This window comes from Sarcophilus harrisii, chromosome 4, assembly GCF_902635505.1.
Source record: "Sarcophilus harrisii chromosome 4, mSarHar1.11, whole genome shotgun sequence".
In the NCBI taxonomy this organism is placed as follows: Eukaryota; Metazoa; Chordata; class Mammalia; order Dasyuromorphia; family Dasyuridae; genus Sarcophilus; species Sarcophilus harrisii.
In genome coordinates, this window is record NC_045429.1 from 183,655,795 (window position 1) to 183,676,157 (window position 20,363).

At 32.7% G+C, this 20,363-nt stretch overlaps 2 protein-coding genes across 2 annotated transcripts in view; one reads left to right on the top strand and one right to left on the bottom strand.

The window, feature by feature from the left end:
* Positions 1–20,363, bottom strand: part of NT5DC1 (5'-nucleotidase domain containing 1) — a 247,619-nt gene that overhangs the window by 180,378 nt on the left and 46,878 nt on the right. The window lies entirely within an intron of this gene.
* Positions 1–20,363, top strand: part of COL10A1 (collagen type X alpha 1 chain) — a 56,996-nt gene that overhangs the window by 24,251 nt on the left and 12,382 nt on the right. The window contains exon 2 of the mRNA XM_003769377.2: positions 19,518–19,683. Within this exon, the coding sequence (XP_003769425.1) occupies positions 19,533–19,683 (151 nt within the window). The 5' untranslated portion in view covers positions 19,518–19,532. The remainder of the gene's footprint in view (positions 1–19,517; positions 19,684–20,363) is intronic.

Sequence of the window (20,363 nt, forward strand, 5' to 3'; positions counted from 1 at the left end):
AAATTTGGTTTGCCTACTTATGCTAACTGCATTAACTTTGTTTCTGTAAAAACTTTTATTATATAGAATTGGAAAGTTATCTAATTTTTCTTTTGTGATCTCCTCTATCCCTTGCTGGTTAAGGATTTTCCTGCTAGTTATATCTGTTATGTCTACTTATTTCTCACTTCCCTCTCCAACTTCTCCCATCCTCCTTCATTAAAAGACATATGTCTAAGTTAAGAATCCACTGGAACTAACTGTGCTATGTAATTTAAATCCACATATTGGTCTAAATGTTGTTTTATCTTTTTTTTTCTGAAACTCTTTCCCACTGATCATAGTATATGCGTGTGTGTATATGTATGTATGTGTGTGTATGGGCACACAAATATAAAGATATATACACACACACATATATGTACATGCACACATCTTTATATAGATGGATGGATATGGAACTATATTCAAAGCTTATTTTGCTGACAGGAATGCTAAACCAACTAACCTCTCCCTTCCATGGTTTATGTTAACAATAAAGTTACTCTGCCTAATTTATATCTAAAATCTACGAACTGTGGTACTTTTATGATGATAACATCTAACTCTAAACTAGCACTTTTCTACCACCTAAAAATATTTACATTATTGGCAGCAAGACCATTAAATATTCTAGTTTTGATAGTTTGTTTTAAAATATTTTATGCCATGTTATATGAGTCAATATAAAAAATACCCTTGTGTTAAAACTGCTTGCTTCAAGAGGAATTATATTCAGTAATGGGATTTCCTCTGCCAATAGTTGCATTTCTAGGTAAAAGAATAGATAAGTCAACTTAAAGCAGACTGAGAAAAATATTATTAGTTGAGTGAAACCGGGTTTACTTCCCCAGATATTACCTTATAACCTTAAGGATTAAACTTCTTTGGAAGTCTGAGAATCATTCATTGAAGATTCTATTGCATTTCTCAAGTAAATTGCCAGAATTAATTTACTACCATACTGGAAATTTCTCATCATAAAGAAAATATGGAATACTTTAAATAGACACAAATATTTGGGACCTAAATTTAGGCTGTATTTTTAGATTAATACAGCAAACCAGAGAAAATAAGAACCACAAAAGCTTTCACCAACCAAAGTATGAGCATGTGCCTTAGTGAATGAATGTTGGTGTTTTTCAATGTCATGTTTTGATGGATAGGATGCAGAGTTACTACTCCTGTCTATTTAATGTTTGCTATTCTAAAAGGGATCTAAATTACATAAACCCTCAGGAAATTCAAATATTCCAAAGAAACTTGCCCTATACTACTTATACACTAAAACTCCTTATGTATTGGGCATTGGAGGTAGTCAAACATATTGCGAGAAAAGACAGGGACCTTCCATTTCCTTAGAGTCTGTGAACTTCTCTTCTTCTATTCATACCTGCATTTTTCATTCTTGGGTCAGAGAATGCCTCCCAAATCATTTAATAAATTCCCAGGGTACATAAACAGTAACCATGCTTTGTTGCTCTTAGCATAACAGAATCCTTTAGTATACAGTGGATTTTTAAATTGATCTTGTCTGGGACAAAAACTGCTCTATCATTTTCAAAAAAAAAAAAAATCAACCACTTGATCACATGATATGGCACAATAAAGGGAGGAAAAATGGTAATACTAAGGAACAAGAAAAAGCTCATTGCATGGCTCACAAGATCAGTCAACAATTATTTAAATGTCTTGTGCCAGGCACTATGTTGGATATCAAGACAAAAGAGATAATCAGGCAATAAATATGTAGATATAGAGGCTGTTATTGAAATGTAAATTTAGTCATGTCTGACTCTCTGACTCTATTTAAGGTGTTCTTGACAAAGATACTGGAATGATTTGCCATTTTCTTCTCTAGTTTTGCAGATGAGAAATTGAAGCAAATAGGGTTAAGGGACTTGCCCAGGATCACATAACTAGTATCTGAGGATTGACTCAGGTCCTCCTGATTCTAGGATCAGCATTCTATGTACTGCACCACCTAGTCAATCGCCTTACACATGGATACACAAAACAGACATCAATTGATTTTGCTAGGGAAGGTACTGGTGGTGGAATGAAGAATGGCTTAGTATAAAAAGTAATGCTTACACAGAGTCTTAATGGAAGCTACAATCAACAACAAAACAATGTAAACAATTTGGACTGGACAAAAAAAAAATCAATAGTAAATTCTAACAGGAAAATATATCTGAAAGTTTTCTTTTTAAATTATTCATGTTGTTGAAAAAAGAATTTGAGCTATTATCAATAAACTAGAATCAATATGGTTGGTTAATAATGAGCGAAACACCAGCTTTCTTATTTGCCATAAATGCAACCTTGGACAAATTAACATTTTGAATGTGATCTTCCTCATTTGTAAAATAATAAAATTTATACTAAATGGTTTCTAAAAAACCAGCAACTCTAAACTCTGTGTTTCTGTTCTTCAGAATTATTCACTGTTGTTCTTTTGAGCAAACATGAATGTATTTTGAGCAGCTCATTATAACAAAATTCCACTATGAAAAAGTAACCTGTTTATTGCTGTTAGTCTCATTTAATTGAGCTATTTTCATACACAAGATTTATCTTTGATAGAATATTTTTTTCTGGTAAGATATCGATTTTAAATTTTATTAATACATATAAAAAGTATTTACCTAATAGTGGTTTTTATTCCATTTTTATAAAAAATACTCCTAAAGAAAGTTTGATCTTGCTAGTTCATGCCCCTAATTTCATTTGTCATGATTTCAGATTTTCTCATGTAGAAGGGAGACAGGAAAGGGTGTTTAAAAATACCTGCCACAGTTAATAAGGAAATCCTTTCCTTTCCAAACTAAAGATATTAAAATCAACGAATACAGAGACTTACAGTTTAAGTATGCAGCACTTGGATATATTTATATCTGTATGTGTATATAAAGTGTTATATATTATGTGTATTTTGTGTACAAAAAAATTTATACTTATATATTTTGTACATTTATGATATAATTTATATAATATAAAATAAATATAACAATATAATAAATGCTAAAACAATATATATGTATAATTTTATAATACGGAACCTTATATCTGAACTTAGAATGAATCTTAGATGTCATTAAACAAATTCCAAGATTAAAGGAAAAGGAAAGACAAAATGCCCAATTACATATATGCAAATCAGAAAACACTTTTTATTCCCTTCTTGCTCCTAGTTATTTGGAAATCTTATGAAACAAGCTATTAGAATTCTCAGTGGCATGAAGAGAATGTCAGGACCAAATTTTAATTCAATTCAGTTGAATAAATACTCACTGATCATGTTTTTTATAAATACTTAATACAGGCATACCATGTTTTATCGAACTTTGTTTTACTTGTTTCAGATTTTTTTTTTAATAAACTGCAGATTTGTTAAGCAAATCAGTACCATTTTTTCGAACAGTATGTGTTCACATCATGTTTTTGCATCACATTTTAGTAATTCTTGAAATATTTCAAATTTTTTATTATTAGTAAATCTGTAAATTCATAAATGGTGATATGTGATCAATACTACTTGATCACATTATACTGTGATCTTATAGTGAACTTAATTAATATTGTACATATTTCCACCTTCTTTTTTTCTCCTTGGGCCTTTCTAGTCCCTGAGACACAACAATATTGAAATTTGGCCAATTATTAACCCTACAATGGCTTCTAAATGTTCAAATGAAAAGAAGAGTCAATTCATATGGCACACTTCATTGCCATTATGAAATTGTCATTGCTACCCCAAACTGACCACCATCACAACCATGATCCTGATCAGCCATCAGCCTTAATGTCTCCACCAGCAAAAAGATTATGACCCATGAGATGATGATTAGCATTTTTTTTTTTAGCAATAAGGCAATTTTAAATTAAGATATAAAGTATATGCATTTTGGCATAATACTATTATACACTTAATATATTACAATATATAAATATAATTTGTATACACAATGGAAAATTAAAAAAATGTACGTGACTTTTTGTGATATTTGCCTTATTGCAGTAATCTGAAACTTAACCCCCATTATCTCTGAGGTATGCCTGTATAAGAGAACTGAGGAAGAGTATATATAAAGGCATGTGTTCAGCCAATACAAGCAAAACAGAAATGATAAGACTGATTGGATGGGGTAAAGAAAATGAACTAAAATGTCATTATTATTAAAAATAGGGGGAATGTATAAATTGGGGAATAATAATTATATCAGATAAAGATTAAAGAAAGCACTTATGTGACTGGCACTAGGAAAGTTACTGGTTAATTCTGTATAAATTGGTACATTTACATGTTGCATCATAATATATGCAATACATGTAAGATAGCTAGTGGAACAGTGGATAGAATTTTGGACTTGGTGATAGTGGTAGTGATAAGGTGTGTGTGTGTGTGTGTGTGTGTGTATGAGAGAGAGAGACAGACAGACAGACAGACACTGTCTTACATAGTATTGTCTCTAATCTGGTTGTTTCTTATCTTTGCCTATTCTCTCTCTTATATAATTTCAAATAAGCTTTTTTGCAAAACTTAAAGAACTAAGTTATCTATTATCATTCCATTAAAATTGCATTTTGCTTTGATTCTCTCTTCTTTTCACTTGAACATTTAGAAGCCATTGTGAGATTATTAATTGGCCAAATTTTACTAGAGAGGCCCAAACAGAAAGAGAGAAGGGGGAAGTATGTATGGTAAGTTTATAAGTAGCCAGGACAAAGAAAGTAAAATTGCAAAAGCGATCCTAGAAGTCACGTATAGACGATTCCAAAGATCAAAGGAACATAATTTGCAAACTGTACTATATATTAACCAAAAATCACATGGTAATACAGGCTAAATCATTTAAAAAAAAAAAAATCTATGCTTTGTTGTCAGGGACCTTGTTCCTATGATATGTAAAACTCAGACTATTTCCAGACATCCACAATAAGACAAGCAGAAAATCAATGATGCTGTTAATTTTGAGATGATGTAGTCACATTAACTTTAAAAATTTCCAGTAACTTTTGAGATGGATTTGGATGTGTTAATTAACCCCAAGATAAGATAAACAATAGTTTGTTTCCCATAAAGACCCTATAAAAATGAGACCCCAAACTCCTGACCCTTGATCATGCTTCCAACTTAATTTGGGTACATGCTGCTGAGTACCCCAACTATAATCCATAGTTATGAGGGTGATTTTCTGTGCCTTTCCTCCTCCCAATTCTTTTCCCACAATGCCGTCCTTCCTTCAGCATTCTATCCCTGACCCCACACCAGCTGGTGTATCTACTGATTTGGCCATTTGTCTCTGTAACTTCTATGCCTGAATGCTTCAGCACCCTTTGTGCCGTATTGGTTGCAGTCTCACTTTTTTGCTGCCAACAAGGTCTTTCCCAATTCAAAGAATTGAATTTATTTGTCCCATTGAATGATTCCATAAATTGATTGGCAATCAGAACATCATCTTCATCACCATCACCATCATCTCTCAATTCTATTAATGTTTTTGTACTAACATCTTTGTGTCTGAGTAAAGTTGTCTAGGTTCAGAATGATAAATGCTGTGGTCATCTGTAAATGAGCCCGGGTAATCATCTGACCTGATCAAAGGATATCAGGGTCATCTGGAGTGAAGTTCCACTAAGTGGGAAAAACTGGCGATAACTTCTTGGGGATTTAGTCCCTGTAGGACAGCAGAGTATATCAGAAACAGACTAAGCAGCCTTAGGTCTGTCATCTAGTGGACGTGAACTAAGAAGAAGACATATTAGAAAAATATATTTAGAAGACTATTCAATCAACTCTAGTGGCTCTCGATTATCTCTAGAGTCAAATATAAAATTCTCTGTATAGCTTTTAAAGTCCTTCATAATCTTATTCCTTTACCTTTTTTCTTATACCTTACTCCTCCCCTCCATATAACTCTTGAGATTCAGTAACATTGACTCCTTGCCATTCCTCACACAAGATACCCCATCTCCCAATTTCATGTGTTTTTACTGGTTGTCTCTTATGACTGAAACTCCTGGTTTCCCTGACTTCTGTCAGTACCCGGTTAAAGTTCCATCTTCTAAAAGAAGCCTTTCACAATTTTCCTTAATCTCAATGCCTTCCCTCTGAGACTACTCCCAGGATGTCTTGTAATTATCTTGTTAGTATAAATCTTTGTCATTAGACTGGGAGTTTCTTGAGATTAAGAGTTGAGCTTTTTTTTTTTTTTTTTTTTGCATTCACAGGATTTAATGGTGCATAGCACACAGTAGGTACTTAACAAATGCTTGTTGAACAATTAAGGAGGGAATGAGAAATCTTATCTAGGTGGGGAGAATATTGCCATTATACATATGTAATATTCAGGGAGGTCAGCATTTTATATAGAATAATACTGAATGAATGGATCAATTTGTCAGAATTAGGCAGACTCAATGAAAGTAAAAAGCTCTTTTACTTCACTTTTACAGCATGCCTTATATTAGTCATATGTGTAAATGTCTCTGTGAGAAGTGTGTCATATAACCAGCTTTTTAATTCCCACAAAGATGATTCAATATTTGCTGAATGAACATGAGAATTCTAATTCATGGACTCAGTAATTACAGTACTTCTATACTGGCAAAATAATCTCCATCTTCTGTCTCTCCTGTTTTTAGAAACATCAAAAAATTCAATTATGCTTCAGCCATACATCACATCAATGTTTGGGAATTAGAATAAAAAAACCTAGTAATGAAATAACTAACATTTACATAGTTCCTTACAGTTTGCAAAGCACTTCATAAATATGATTTCATTTTGTCCTCACCATAATCCTGGGAGGTAGGTGCTATTACTATCTTGATTTTACAGATGGGGAAATTGAGGACAGAGATTGAGTAGTATTCAGGTAGGATCTGAATACTAGTCTTCTTTACCCCATCATTTTGTCCACTGTGACTTAGCTACCTAAAAAATTTTAAAGTACTAGCTCCCTCTGCTGATATTCTAGTAGAAGATGCTAGAGGGGAAAAGTAGCAGATAATGCTAAGTTTTGTTTGTGTGAGTCAAAGCAAATTTTTAAAAAAGTGGCTCCACTAAAATTTAATGATTTTGAAATAAAAGGAATTTAGTTCAACAGGAAAAATACAGTAAAAATTAAGGTAGGATTTCTAAGTATTTTACATGATTCCAGAAAATAAATATTATCATTGAAGGTATTTCTTAAACTATTTTCTTAGAATCTACTTGATAAATGCTGGAAATGAAAAACACACATTTCATGCTTCTAAACTATCTTGTTTAAGGCACTTTCACCTACATAGCATTTAATAAAGTTTTTGTCCAAAATAACATACATTTGTTGCTAAATTTTACTACTTAAAAAATTATGGGCAACATGCTGGAAAATTTTCAAACTGACGATGTCCTACATTTCTCACAGAGATCCAGAATTTTCCAAGATTTCCCTCCCCAAATTCTCTTATTAGATAATGTTTTAAAAAAATTTTTTTGCACATTCATAATTTTTAAGAAAAGGTATATTTTAATGTTATCGATTTATTAAATTGCCTTTTAGTCTATGAATGTAAAATACTGCAAAATAGTTTACTAGCATTTTTATTTCTGTTCTTATATTTCTTCTTTGGGGCAATATAGCAAAGAAAAAGATAAAATTCTATTTACCAATGGAAGGAAACTAAAGTTCATAGATAAATCACATCAAAGAGTCATAAAGCTATAAAAAGAAGGACTTTTTATTTCAGACACTGTATTTTCATTATTCTATTTTAATCAAAGTCCATATGCTACCTTTTGTTGTAAAACAGAATACCCATATAACTGTGTACAAGTTTAAAAGGCAAACTTCTAAAGAGTTCTCCATGGCATGTGTAAATTGATATATTTTAAAAAATATTATCTTTTTATTTTCAAAATGTAGGCAAAGATAGTTTTCAACATTCACCCTTTTAAAACCTGGTACTCCAAATTTTTATTCTCTCTTCCTCCAACCCCCTTACCTAGACAGCAAGTAATCTATGTTAAACATGTGCAATTTTTCTATATATACTTATATATATGTATATGTATATATGTATGTATATATATATATATATACATACATATATATTATGCTACACAAGAAAAATCCGATCAAAAATGGAAAAAGTGAGAAAGAAAACCAAACAAGCAAACAATAAAAAAACCTGAAAATACTACATTGTGATCCACATTCAGCCCACAGTTCTCTTTCTAGATGCAGATGGCTCTCTCCATCACAAGTCTATTGGAATTGGCCTGAACACCTCATTGTTGAAAAGTCACATCCATCAGAATTGATCTTGACAGTTTTTAAAAGTTCGATCCTAACTATATGAAATGTTGATTGAATATGTAATAATCAAATATCTTTAAGTTAGTTACTACAAATCATTAACTAAGAAAAGACACTTAAAAACTAAGATACATTTGTTTACCTATAGGTTTATTGTTTGGGGGATATTTGAAATTAATCTATTTCGGTCTGAGTTTCTATGAAAGATAGAGAATACCTGAAGTTATACATTTAACATAGAGCTTGGAACATAGAGGCTATTTAATAAATATTTATTGACTGATCCCAAATGTAAAAAGGACAGTATTCCAGCAAAAACATTTCAAAATAGGTTATAATGCTAAATTAAAAATACTGCAAATTTCATAAAAAAAATGTAAAATTTCTGATGCCAATACAAACACGGGGTTATTTGATACCATTTACAGGCATAAAGTACAAGTCATTTTTTCTTTTGAAGACATTAGTTCACTAAAGACAGGGATTAATCATCAGTCCAAAGTTTAATTGACTTGAGCATGTTAAAAAATATGACAAAATACCACTGTAGCCAAACTGCCAGACTAGCTGTTCCTTAAATTCAGCATTATATCATCCTGCTTTCACAATATTTTATACTAGCAGTCCCCTATAATGCACTCACTCCTTATTTCTACCTTTCAGAATTCTTAGATTTCTTCAGTGCTCAGCCTCAGGCATCACCTCACAAAGTCTACCTGGGTCAACCTAATTGTTAATGCTCTCTTTCTCTTCAAACTATCTAATATTTACTCATCTGAGTATATGTGCAAATCAGAATCCATCATCCTTCATTCAAAATTCTCTTCCTCTTCTAAATTTCCCTTTTAATATCAAGGGTACTATGTCATCCAGATTTGTAGTAATGGGGTCATTCTTGATTCCTTACTGAACCTCACTCTGTACACCCACTAAGTTGTCAAATTTTGTTATTTTTACCTTTGTAACATCCCCTCCTCTCCACTCACACTACCACTATCTCAATTCAAGCTTTAATCGTCTCTTGTCCGGACAATAGCAATAGTCTTCTAAATATTTTCTCTGACTCTAGTCTCTCCCCATTCTAATAAATCTTCTACATAGTTGCCAATGTGATTTTTTCTAAAGCATGGGCATGACTAGCTCCCCATGCAATAAATTCTAGTAGCTCCCTATTAATTTCAGGATTAAATAGGAAAACAAGTAACACAAAAAAAGACCCTTTGTTTACCATGTAAAGCTTTTCACAATCGGACTCTCTCATACCTTTCCAATTTTCTTTTCAATATTCTAAGATTTACCCATACTGGTCTATTACCATTCTAAGCATATAACACTCCATTTTCCCAATATTTTTCCATCCATTTTTTGGTGTTGTACTGGTTATATCCTATCCCTGGAATGTTCTTTCTCTCACTGTCAACTTTTAAAGACCTGATTTACTTTAACATTGTTCAAATGTAACCTTAGAGGAGTCTTTTCACTAATGAAAGACAACATCTATAGGATAGCTTGAAAGTGTGTGTGTGTGTATGTGTGTGTGTGTGTGTGTGTGTGTGTGTGTATGTGTGTGTGTGTGGTGGGGGAGAGGGCAAAACAAGAGAAGAGAAAATGAGAAATCCAAAGAATGAATCCTAGTATGAATCCTAATTGCAATTCTTCTTAAAATGCTGGTCTAAGAGAAATGAATTACTCTCAGGAGAACTGAGCCTTAGTACAGGGATACTCCACAATGGCAGGATAGCAGATAAAGAGAAGTATGGAGCGTAAGTCTGGAAGTGAATGCATGCCCAGTATCCAATACAGATATATAACGAGTATTTAATAAATGCTTTTAATTGAATTAGGCTTAAGCAGTATAGAAGTCAATTTATAAATTAATAGAAATTCCTTTTTACCATCAAATTCTAAAGAACTGGAAGGGAAAAGAAAATCTTTTTAAATAAAGTCTAATGTCAAACTCATCAAAAATATTTATTAAACTTGGGCAGAAGACAATGTTAAGTTTTTAGGGAAGGATCAAAGTTTTTATATGGGATATTCCTTGCTCATCATTGAGCTTATTACAGTCTAACAAGGAAATGAGGTATGAACATAGATAACTAAAACATAAAGTACTGAAAAAATGTAATAAAGAGATCTAAAACAAAGAGAATTGAGTTGGGTTGTCTATGACATTAAAGAATTCAATAAACAATGAGGGAGAAGGAGAATATTTCAGGCACTGTGAACAAATCATAGAGGCAGAAGTGTGAATCAAATAAATATTAAGAAGACAAAGAATAGTCCACTTAGGTGGAACACCAGAATACATGGAAAAGAGAAATGTGAGATAAAACTGGAAAGGTTGAAGGATGTCAGATACCCATTCAATAAAATAAAACCAACAGAGAGCTAGTGAAGACTTTTGAAAAGAACTCTGATTAAAATTTAAAAATATATGTATACATATTTATTATACGTATTAATGTATAATAAGAGTTATTAAGAATTTAAAATTTACCCATAGTGGGGCAGCTGGGTGGCAGAGTAGATAGAGCCCAGCCCTGAAGTCAGGAAGACCTGAATTCAAATCTGGCCTCAGATACTTAATTCTTTCTAGCTGTGTGACCCTGGGCAAGTCACTTAACCCCAACTGCCTAGGCAAACAAACAAATAAATAATAATAAAATAAAATTTATCCATAGGGTTCTACAACTTTGGCTAAACATTAAAGTCAAAAAAATATAGATATTACAAATATTATACAAGATAATTCATCAAAATTTATTGAAAATATATTCTATATCATAATGTTTCTAAGATAAAAATAGGTATATCAAATACATTCTGACCTCTCAAATAAGCCCACTTTTTTGGAGGGTGACAGAATTTATATTTATTGATAATGAACTGCTAAACATCAGTACTGAAATTCCCAACCCTCAAGTTGTAGTAAAGAAATGTCAATCCTATAAATATTGAGATGATTTGTAAATAGTTCTGGCAACTTAAATGTTACTAAAAAAGAAAAAAAAACTCAAGGGACTAGGTTATCAAAAAAGGAAGCTGAAAACCATGCTACCAGCTACTCTGAAGCTATTTCTGATAACTCAGAAAATTCCTCATAATTTCCTACAGGATCATCTAGCCACAACCCAAACAACGTATCCCAGCCAAAACTTGTAACTTTGCCTCATTCATTGTCAATGCTTCCATCAATAAAATGACTGAACAAAGAGCCAAGGTATTACTGTGCTCCTTAACTTGTTTCTGTGATTAGCTATATATTTTGTATTTTTCAGAGGCTAACTTGTCTAATGAAAAATTTTACAGATGAGGAAACTAAGGCCCAGGAGATTAAGTGCCCTGCATAAAGTCTCAATCATTACAGGTTGGATTGGAACTCACATCCTCTGACTCAAGAGTCATATGGCATGCTCACATTCTCAGGGGGAATTGGCATTTGACATTCGGTCAGGATGGCAATATCTATCACTGAGAAGCACTTGGGAGATCCTTAGCTGAGCCACAAAAAACTCTTGAGGTTTTTTATTTCGAACTAATCCAAAAAATTCCACCTCAACCATAACTAATGTTAACACAACTGGAGAGGGGGGAGTGAAGTAGGAAAGGCACATGAAATGATAAACTCTTTAAATACTTTTCTTAAAGTAAATGGCACATAAACTAGAATGGAAAGTCCTGATTTGACCTCTTGAAAAACTGCACCTTTTTTTCTTTGGTCTGGTCTTGAAAAAAGTCCTAAGATTCAGGTGTTTTTTTATAAGCACCTGTTTTTACACATAAATTTCTTCGTTCTGACTCACAGCAGGTAGTTAACCAGTAGTCAAACTTAAACTATTTATCAAAATAACTCATTTTTAGACTCCAGAGTCTACAGTAACACCTATGAATGTTCTTTTAATTTTTTTTAGGACTGTGGTTTAAGGAGGAGTGTGCTTGGGCTAGGCAGTGGTGAAAGTTGTGAGCATCTAAGTATCCTCACTAAGTTTCTGGGCATTTTTCCCATTTCAACTATTAATGGGATAAAAGGTTAGGGAAATAGTAAGGTGTTTAATGAATTTGATTTTTAAAATAGGAATAGTTGAGTCAATTCTGTTCAACAAATACTTATTAAGTGCTTATTATTTACAAAGAAATATACTAGGCCTCCAGTGAGATAGAAAGATATAGAGCCCCTTTCCAATCTTTTCTCAAAGACTGTTGGACCTGGATTCAGATCCTGCCTTCAACTCTGTTGATCATGGGTAAATAATTTATTCAATCAACCAATAAGCATTTATTAAGTGCCTAATATGTGTCAAGTATCAAGTCAGGTATAGAGATACAAATCTCTTTGAGCCTCTGCCTTCAACAAGCTTTCATTCTATTATTTGGGGGCAGGAGGAGGATACCAAACAGGTCACAGATAAGTAAATTTAGAATATATACAAAATAAACAAAAAAGACAGAGGAGCACAGCACTAATGACTGAGAATCAGTACAGGCATTTGAAAAGGAGTCTTAACCTTTAAGTCTCAGTTTACTCATTTATAAAATGGGAAAAGACCTCTGGTGCTTACTTGACAGCATTTTTGTGAAGATTTAATAAGAAAATGTATTTTGCAAACCTTAAAGTGCTACATAAATGCCAATAGAGGGCATAAGTGCATAAGAAATACACAAATCAAATTCTGTAAGTCATTTCAGTTTTTGTTATTCAGTCTCATTCAAACCATTAGAATTCAGAAACAAAATTAACTTAAACATTAGAAGAAAGCAATTATAGAAGAGCCATAGTTCACTAATTTAAAATTCAAGGCATTAAATGATTTCCAAGGTCTCTTTCAGCTCTCATGAATCTATGAAATACTATAATTATATGATTATTCTCTATCAGGAATTTTTAGGTGGTAATATAATGCTACTTAAGGTGGCAAGGAACATGTGAGGTAAATTTTTTAAAAGGAGAAGTAATAGTAGCTGGTTTTTAGATTTGTGAAAACACTATTCATATTCAAAGAAATGAAAAAGACTCAGGTTACATAGCTAGACCACTCTGTTTTAAGTCGAATGGAGTTTCATACTAAAGCCACAAGCTAGTCACTTCAAACAACTACCAAAAAACATCCCGAATAAAAATAGTTTTAAACATACAATTGGGTGAGGCATAGCACACAAATTCTGAGGCTACAATGTGTTTTGGTCAAGCCAGGACCTCTTAAGTGACTGACAAAGCAAATAAATGCCAGATCCTTATACTGAAATAAGTACACTATTTGCATAAGGGGTTGAACACCCAGGACTTAACCAAAAATGACACCCCAAGTTCAAATGTTAAAGAGCTGAGACTTTGGAATCTAAAGAATGACAAACGTCCTTCATTCTTTAGATTGACAAATGTCCACCAATATTTATAAGTTTATGAAAAAAAAAATAAGGAATCATCTACTTGCAAATGCCCACATACTTAGCCACATCTGTATATTCTATATTCATATGGCTAAATCATTTGGAAATCTGGAAATGACTTAGTCCAAGTTCCTGATTTTACAAATGAGCCAAGTGAGGCACAGGGAGGTTAATGACTTCTCCAAGGTTCCAAGAAATATCAGAACTGGGTTCTCTAATTCTAAATCCAACGATATTTTCCATTATGCCACAATGCTCTAAGACCCAGGTTCTTAACTTTCAGTCCAACATTGAAAGCACTTTTCCATTATACCACATGGCCTCAGACACTCATCACATCTCATTTGGACTACTGAAATAGCCTATTAGGTCTCTTGAATTGTAGTCTCTCCCCTATTCAATTCAACTTCCACTTAGCTGCCAAAACAATTTTCTTAAGATACAAGTCTGAGTAAGTTGTTAGCTTGTTCAAATACCTTAAATGACTTCTCTCAGATTGCCATGTGAGATCCACTACAACCTGGCTTCTACCTATCCTTTCAACATACTTTTCCCCTTTACAAAATCTATATTCCAGCCAAACTGTTCCCTAATCTTGGCACTCCACCTCCTGGTTCCATGTAGCAATATCCTTAGCTAAACAATGCACTGAGGTTGTTGTTGTTTTTAAATTTCTAACATCCAAGAAACTTCATCTCAACTATGGTAAGCAATTAATGTTAGCACAATGTGAGGAGAAGGGTGTAGGGGTAGAGGATTTATATGAACAAACTATCCCCTAACAATACTAATGCATTCCCTCTTCATCTCTGTCTCAGATACTTTTTTTCATGAAGCTATTCCTAATCTCCCAAATGATTAGTGAAAGTTCTCTGGATTTAAGTCACCCAAACTTAGCTCATACAAGTAGGTTACGTCCCCAGAGCTTGGCCATTAATATCCCCTCAGGAATCAGGGGTATCTCTGAAAGGCTGGGATGGGGATAAAGGAGGAAGGATATCTTTCTAGTGCTATAGCTCAGGAGCTCTTCAGCAGAATATTACCCCCATGATTATTAGTTGTTATCAATGGGCCAGATTTAACTTGCTTTTAGAAACAAATGATTATGATGATACAACTGGTGCAAAACAACTCCTTTCCCCTCTTCTTATCCCCACATGAGTTTGTGATAAACCCTTCCACAAGTACATACAGAATTCAGAGAAATGTTGGCCCAAGTTTGGTGCACAAACTTTTATTAAGCACCATCTATGTGCAGATTACTATGCTAAATGTTAGGGAAATGTCCCAAAAAAGCAACTTGCAGATGCTGGATTCTGGAAGTCTTTTTTCTCCCCTTTAAGGGGAGAAATTTCTCTCAAAAAATTCCTCTTAATTATGATTTCTGCTGGGCTCTTTTTAGAGCCCTGCATCTGCTTTTCTTTATCACTTCCAGGCTATCCTCAACAATCTGTGCAGATAGTTGCTATCAGGCACTTATGCACTGAGGACTCTTTAGGAAAAGGAGAACAAGGTCAAGCAACTTGTTCTTTGGGGTTTTGCTTAATACAGGAGCTAGTACACAGTAAGCACTTAATAAATGATTGCTGACTTGACATTTCTACCACTAAGCTTCAGGATGATCAGTTCTGATTCGAAACAAGCTTTCTGGTTTTGTATAAGCTCCACATACCATGACCAAATACCCCAACTAATTCAAACAGACTTTCTGTAGTACCAAGTTGAGTGACTAAGAGGTCCAGGTCTTCTTCTGCCTCAGTTAATACCTCTGATTGATTGATTTCCATTGAGATGTATTCTCACCTGACTAAAACTTTGTCATTTATTTTAAGTGGAATAAGGTGCTTCCAGAGATTGACTAAACCAATCTTCACCCAAACATTATACTTATTTGTGAAAGGGAACATGGAGAACAAAGAATCTGCCTCAAATCCAGTAAGACTATGGTTCAAATCCTATCTCTGACATATGCTCACTGTGTAAGCCTAGCATTTCTGTTAATATTGTAGTAACTTTAGATAATTTAAGAGTATAAATGACAGAGAAGATGGCAAACTCTATTAATGGAGGGAGTTTTCTGACCCAGGAGTTCTCAGTGCTATTCAGAGAGAGGGCTCTCTATCTCTATCCATACCTGCCATCTTCCCAATATTCCTCAAAATGTAAAATGATTAAAATTAAGTCAAGTTCTTTTATGTCTTTTATCCCCTGCTGTCAGCATAGTAAATTGAACATAGTTTGTTTAATAAGAAATAAATTGAATGAGACCTAGGAGATGGATACTACAAGACTAAAATTCATTATTTATGAGGTTCAATAATGTAGTCAATGAGCATCATAACAGTGACCATGGAAAATATAACTCCCATGGGCTGGACACACAGAGACCAAAAATGACAACTGAAAACTGAAACATCTGTTGTGTAGTGAGTTGAAGTGTGGCAAGTGGAACACAGGGAGAGAAGAACTGCTATAATGACATCCTGAATGAGGTTCAAACAGTGTGCCATAGTTGTGGGCTGTTGGGAAATAGAAGAGGCAGACAAAACAGCCTAGAGCTGAAATTCTAAATAAAGGACAGCCACAAATCTTAAGAGTAAGGATCACAAGCTGGGATCAAATTGGCAAATTTCTAAGCATTCATCCAAATAAACTTTAAAGCTTATTGGTAATAGTCATTATTCACGGTATTATTTCTTAATATAAAGACTAATAGTACAGTATGTATATGTACACATGCGTGCGTGAGTGCACATGTGCACACACACACACAGAGAAAGAGACAGGGTGGTGGTGGGGGGGTAGGGTCAGTAATTATAAGCTAAAATCCAAATTCATTAGGCTGGTATCTAAGGTCCTTACTGATCTGACCCCACTTTACTCACCTAATCTCATCTCCGACTATATCCCAATATAAATCATTCCCTAGGACCAGATTTGTCTCATCATTGTTCCTTGATCATTACCACACTATTTACAGGTAAGAGTTTTCTCTTTTGCTATGTATGATTCTCCTTTTCTACAACCTCAACACACACTTTCCTTTCTGCCTATACATAAATCCTAACTAGTGTTTAATGTATTGGTCAAGTTATTTTAACTCTCAGAGTTATTTTAATGTATTATCTAAGCTTTTATAACATTAATCTGTCATTACATAATTAGCTTATTGTTTCACTACATCATCTATTGGATCTGGTGAGCCTGATCCATGGCTTATATTACTTTTGTGTTATCTTCTGAAGACCTAAGCATAGTTGTATGTACTTGATTTAAAAAAAAAAAAAAATGAACTGAAATCTTCATAATTATCCCAATTAATCTGAATCACTGAACCTAGGAATACATATAAATATATATAAACATCTTCCCACTGGAACTGTAAAAAGAATGAAATATGGGAATTAGCAAACTAGAAAAGGTCATTATTTCTTCTGAAGTAATAATTCCTTATGAAATAACACACACAGAAATAGCATGGGTAGGGTTTTTTAGGTCCTGTTTTCCTTTAAAAAAAAAAAACAACTGTATACCTATATATGTGGTCAATCTTTTAAACACAGATGCTAAAAATGTTCATTCCAATTATTGGTCAGTCTTGGATTGAGACTATTTCACTATGCAGAAAAAACAGAAATAATATACTTCTGCCTCTATGTGGAATCCTATCCTTTCTGGCACAATCCATCCATAAAGAACATTCTATGTATTTTACTTTCAAAGTATCTTTTGATCCAAATTCATGAAATAAAATATTATCTAAGTTTTTAACTGTAGACTTAATATCTTTATTGTCTTTATTCACTTATTCATGATCTTGGTATTTAGCAAAGAAATTGGCACATAGTAAATGCTTGTTGACTGACTGATATCTGAGACTGCTATAGCATTGGCTCAGATTATACAGAGGATACATTATTGTAACCTATATTTGCATTTTATTTTGATCAATGTAGAATGTTTTTCAAGATCTGTAAAAGTATTTCAGTCTACTAAAAAAAAAAGTAAAAAAGGAACAAATTTTAATGAAAAATATTTTTTCTGAAGTCAAAATAACAATTAATGAAATAATCACAATTAGATAACATTATAAATATATCATTAGGGCTTTTAAACAGACAGCTGTACTGAAATAATATATAAATCAACATCAATGTTTCTATAAAATTTAAAGCCAACTGATAGATACAATGTATCAGGATAAAGGGAGAATCTAAAACACAATATAGTATGAACATAGCTATATATAAATATATATATACACAAAAAGTTATGCTATATTAAATGTGTATTCCTCTTTCTGGTGAATATAATTTAGCCAAAGCACAGTTTAAAAAAAAAAAAAAACTAGAAAGGAAAATTCTATCAATTTTGAATTTCCTTTTTTTTTTTTTAAATTTTTACCAAATACTAAATTTTCTACCAAACATACCAGAAATCCTTAAAATCAATAAGAAACCCATATCTTCTCTTTGAATCAAGGAAAAAAGTGAAAACTACCAAAATAAACACCCTTGAAAATTTCATTGGCTATAACTGAGAGTGTTATATAGAAAATGGATAGGATTATATAGGATACATCATCATCTTCTATATTTAGACATATACTCAAATGTGAGTGAATACACAAACAGAATAATAACCCATCTAATAGAAAAGGCATAATTTTTCTCTCTTATATATAGACTTAAACATCTGAACAGTAATTTAGAGAAAAATGACAAAGTTGTCATGCAATATAACTCAGACGACATACGTAAGTCAAAGAGTCTCTTTTCCCAATAAAGAAACACAAAGAAAAGGGACATTCACATGATTTTGGTATGTCTGCCCAAATATAACTTTCTACCATAATTAGTGCTTAGTACCTCTTTGGGCGGAGTTTATCCCACGTGTCACTTCATGTAATAAGTGAACAAACAGTATAAATACACCAGGATGATTTTTGAGAGGACAACTTCTGCACTTTTCACTGGAGTGAAGGTACCCATTGAGAAAGACTGAAAAACAATCTTCTAAGGATCCTGGCATTCTGGTAGGTCTATAATTTGACTTGAATTTAGCATCCATTTTAACTTGCAAAGTATAAATGTTTAGGAATTGATATTTATTCTGTAAATAAAGATCAAGTTATCTTGCCTTTAAAAATTAGTTCAAAAGATTTTTATTAGTCTGTGTAAATTAAAATGATGTTGACATGATTGTTAAGAGCTAACTGGTCCTACTATTGATTTAGGATTATTTTGAAGTCTCTGCTGTACACTCCCTTTCAAAGATCATGAAATGTTTGATAGACCTGTCATGAGTTTGTCATTTAATACCTCTGAATGCTATATATTCAATGGAAGTGTCAGATGAGACACAGCAAATACCCCAAATTTCAGTAATTTATTCACCTTCTAGAATATAATTTCAAAATAGGATAGGAACTGGCCCTGTAATTCCATTGGTATATAAGCACATATATGTAGGTTATGGGCCCCTTATATGCAGTAATATAATTGCAATGAGTTGCCTAGAGCACTAAGAGATTGTTTCAAAACCCAACTAAAAAATATGCTTAGAAAACAAAGAAGTATGAACTGCCATAATTCAAGTACTTTCAACAGGATTACTAAGAAAATAGCAGACGAAATTTGAAAATGCTAAAAATTCATTTTTGAAATATACCCCCAAATTGACATATCAAGACAACAAAAAATATAAATGCATAAATATGTATTTATGATGTTATACATATACATATATACATATATACATATATATATATATATAAATAAATCATTCTTTTATTTTTTGCAGAATTAGTCTGGGAATATGCTGTTACAGATAGGCATTTTGCTGCTGATCTCTAACTTTGCTCATGGTGGGTTTTATGCTGAAAGATTCCAATCCCCTACAGGAATAAAGGGGCCACCACCCAATTCAAAGGCACAGTTTTTCATTCCTTACACCATAAAGAGTAAAGGTAAGCCAAAATACTTCTTTGCTTTTATTAAGCTGCTGTTACTTTCTTTAGATAATTCTGAAGATTTTCTCCCTTTCTTATTATTTCTACCTTGGAACTAAATCCTATAACTGGCATCAATTGTTTTCAATTTCCTAAACAAGGCCAGATTGTTACAGTGGCTTGTGAGAAAAGAAAGTTTACAGAATAGTATTAATAACCCCCCAGGCATATAGTGGAAATGCCAAAGGAATATTATAAAATAGTTAATTTTTCTGAATTCTCTTGTTTGGATTTACCCTCCCAAATGAAGATATAGTAAAAATAAGAATACTTTAATGAAAACTAAATATCCAAAAGGAATCAAAGTACTTTTAACCAAAATCAATCATCCAACTTATAAATGGGAGAACAATTAAATTAAAGATTTTGGATACCTAAAAAATTTCTTCACTAATTCACTTATCCATTCAACATACATTTATTAAAGCCTTCTTATATACCAGAATTCAGGATTAAGATAAAAATAATGGCAAATATAATAATTGAATTTGTTAAAAAGCAGCTAACACTTGAACATGTAATTGATTTTAGTAAGAAAAACTATTAGAAACTGTTTTAACCAACCTGAAAGATGTAATATGCACACTACTTAGCAACATTAAACATTGGTTATTAATTCAATAAGATTAACAGTCTTT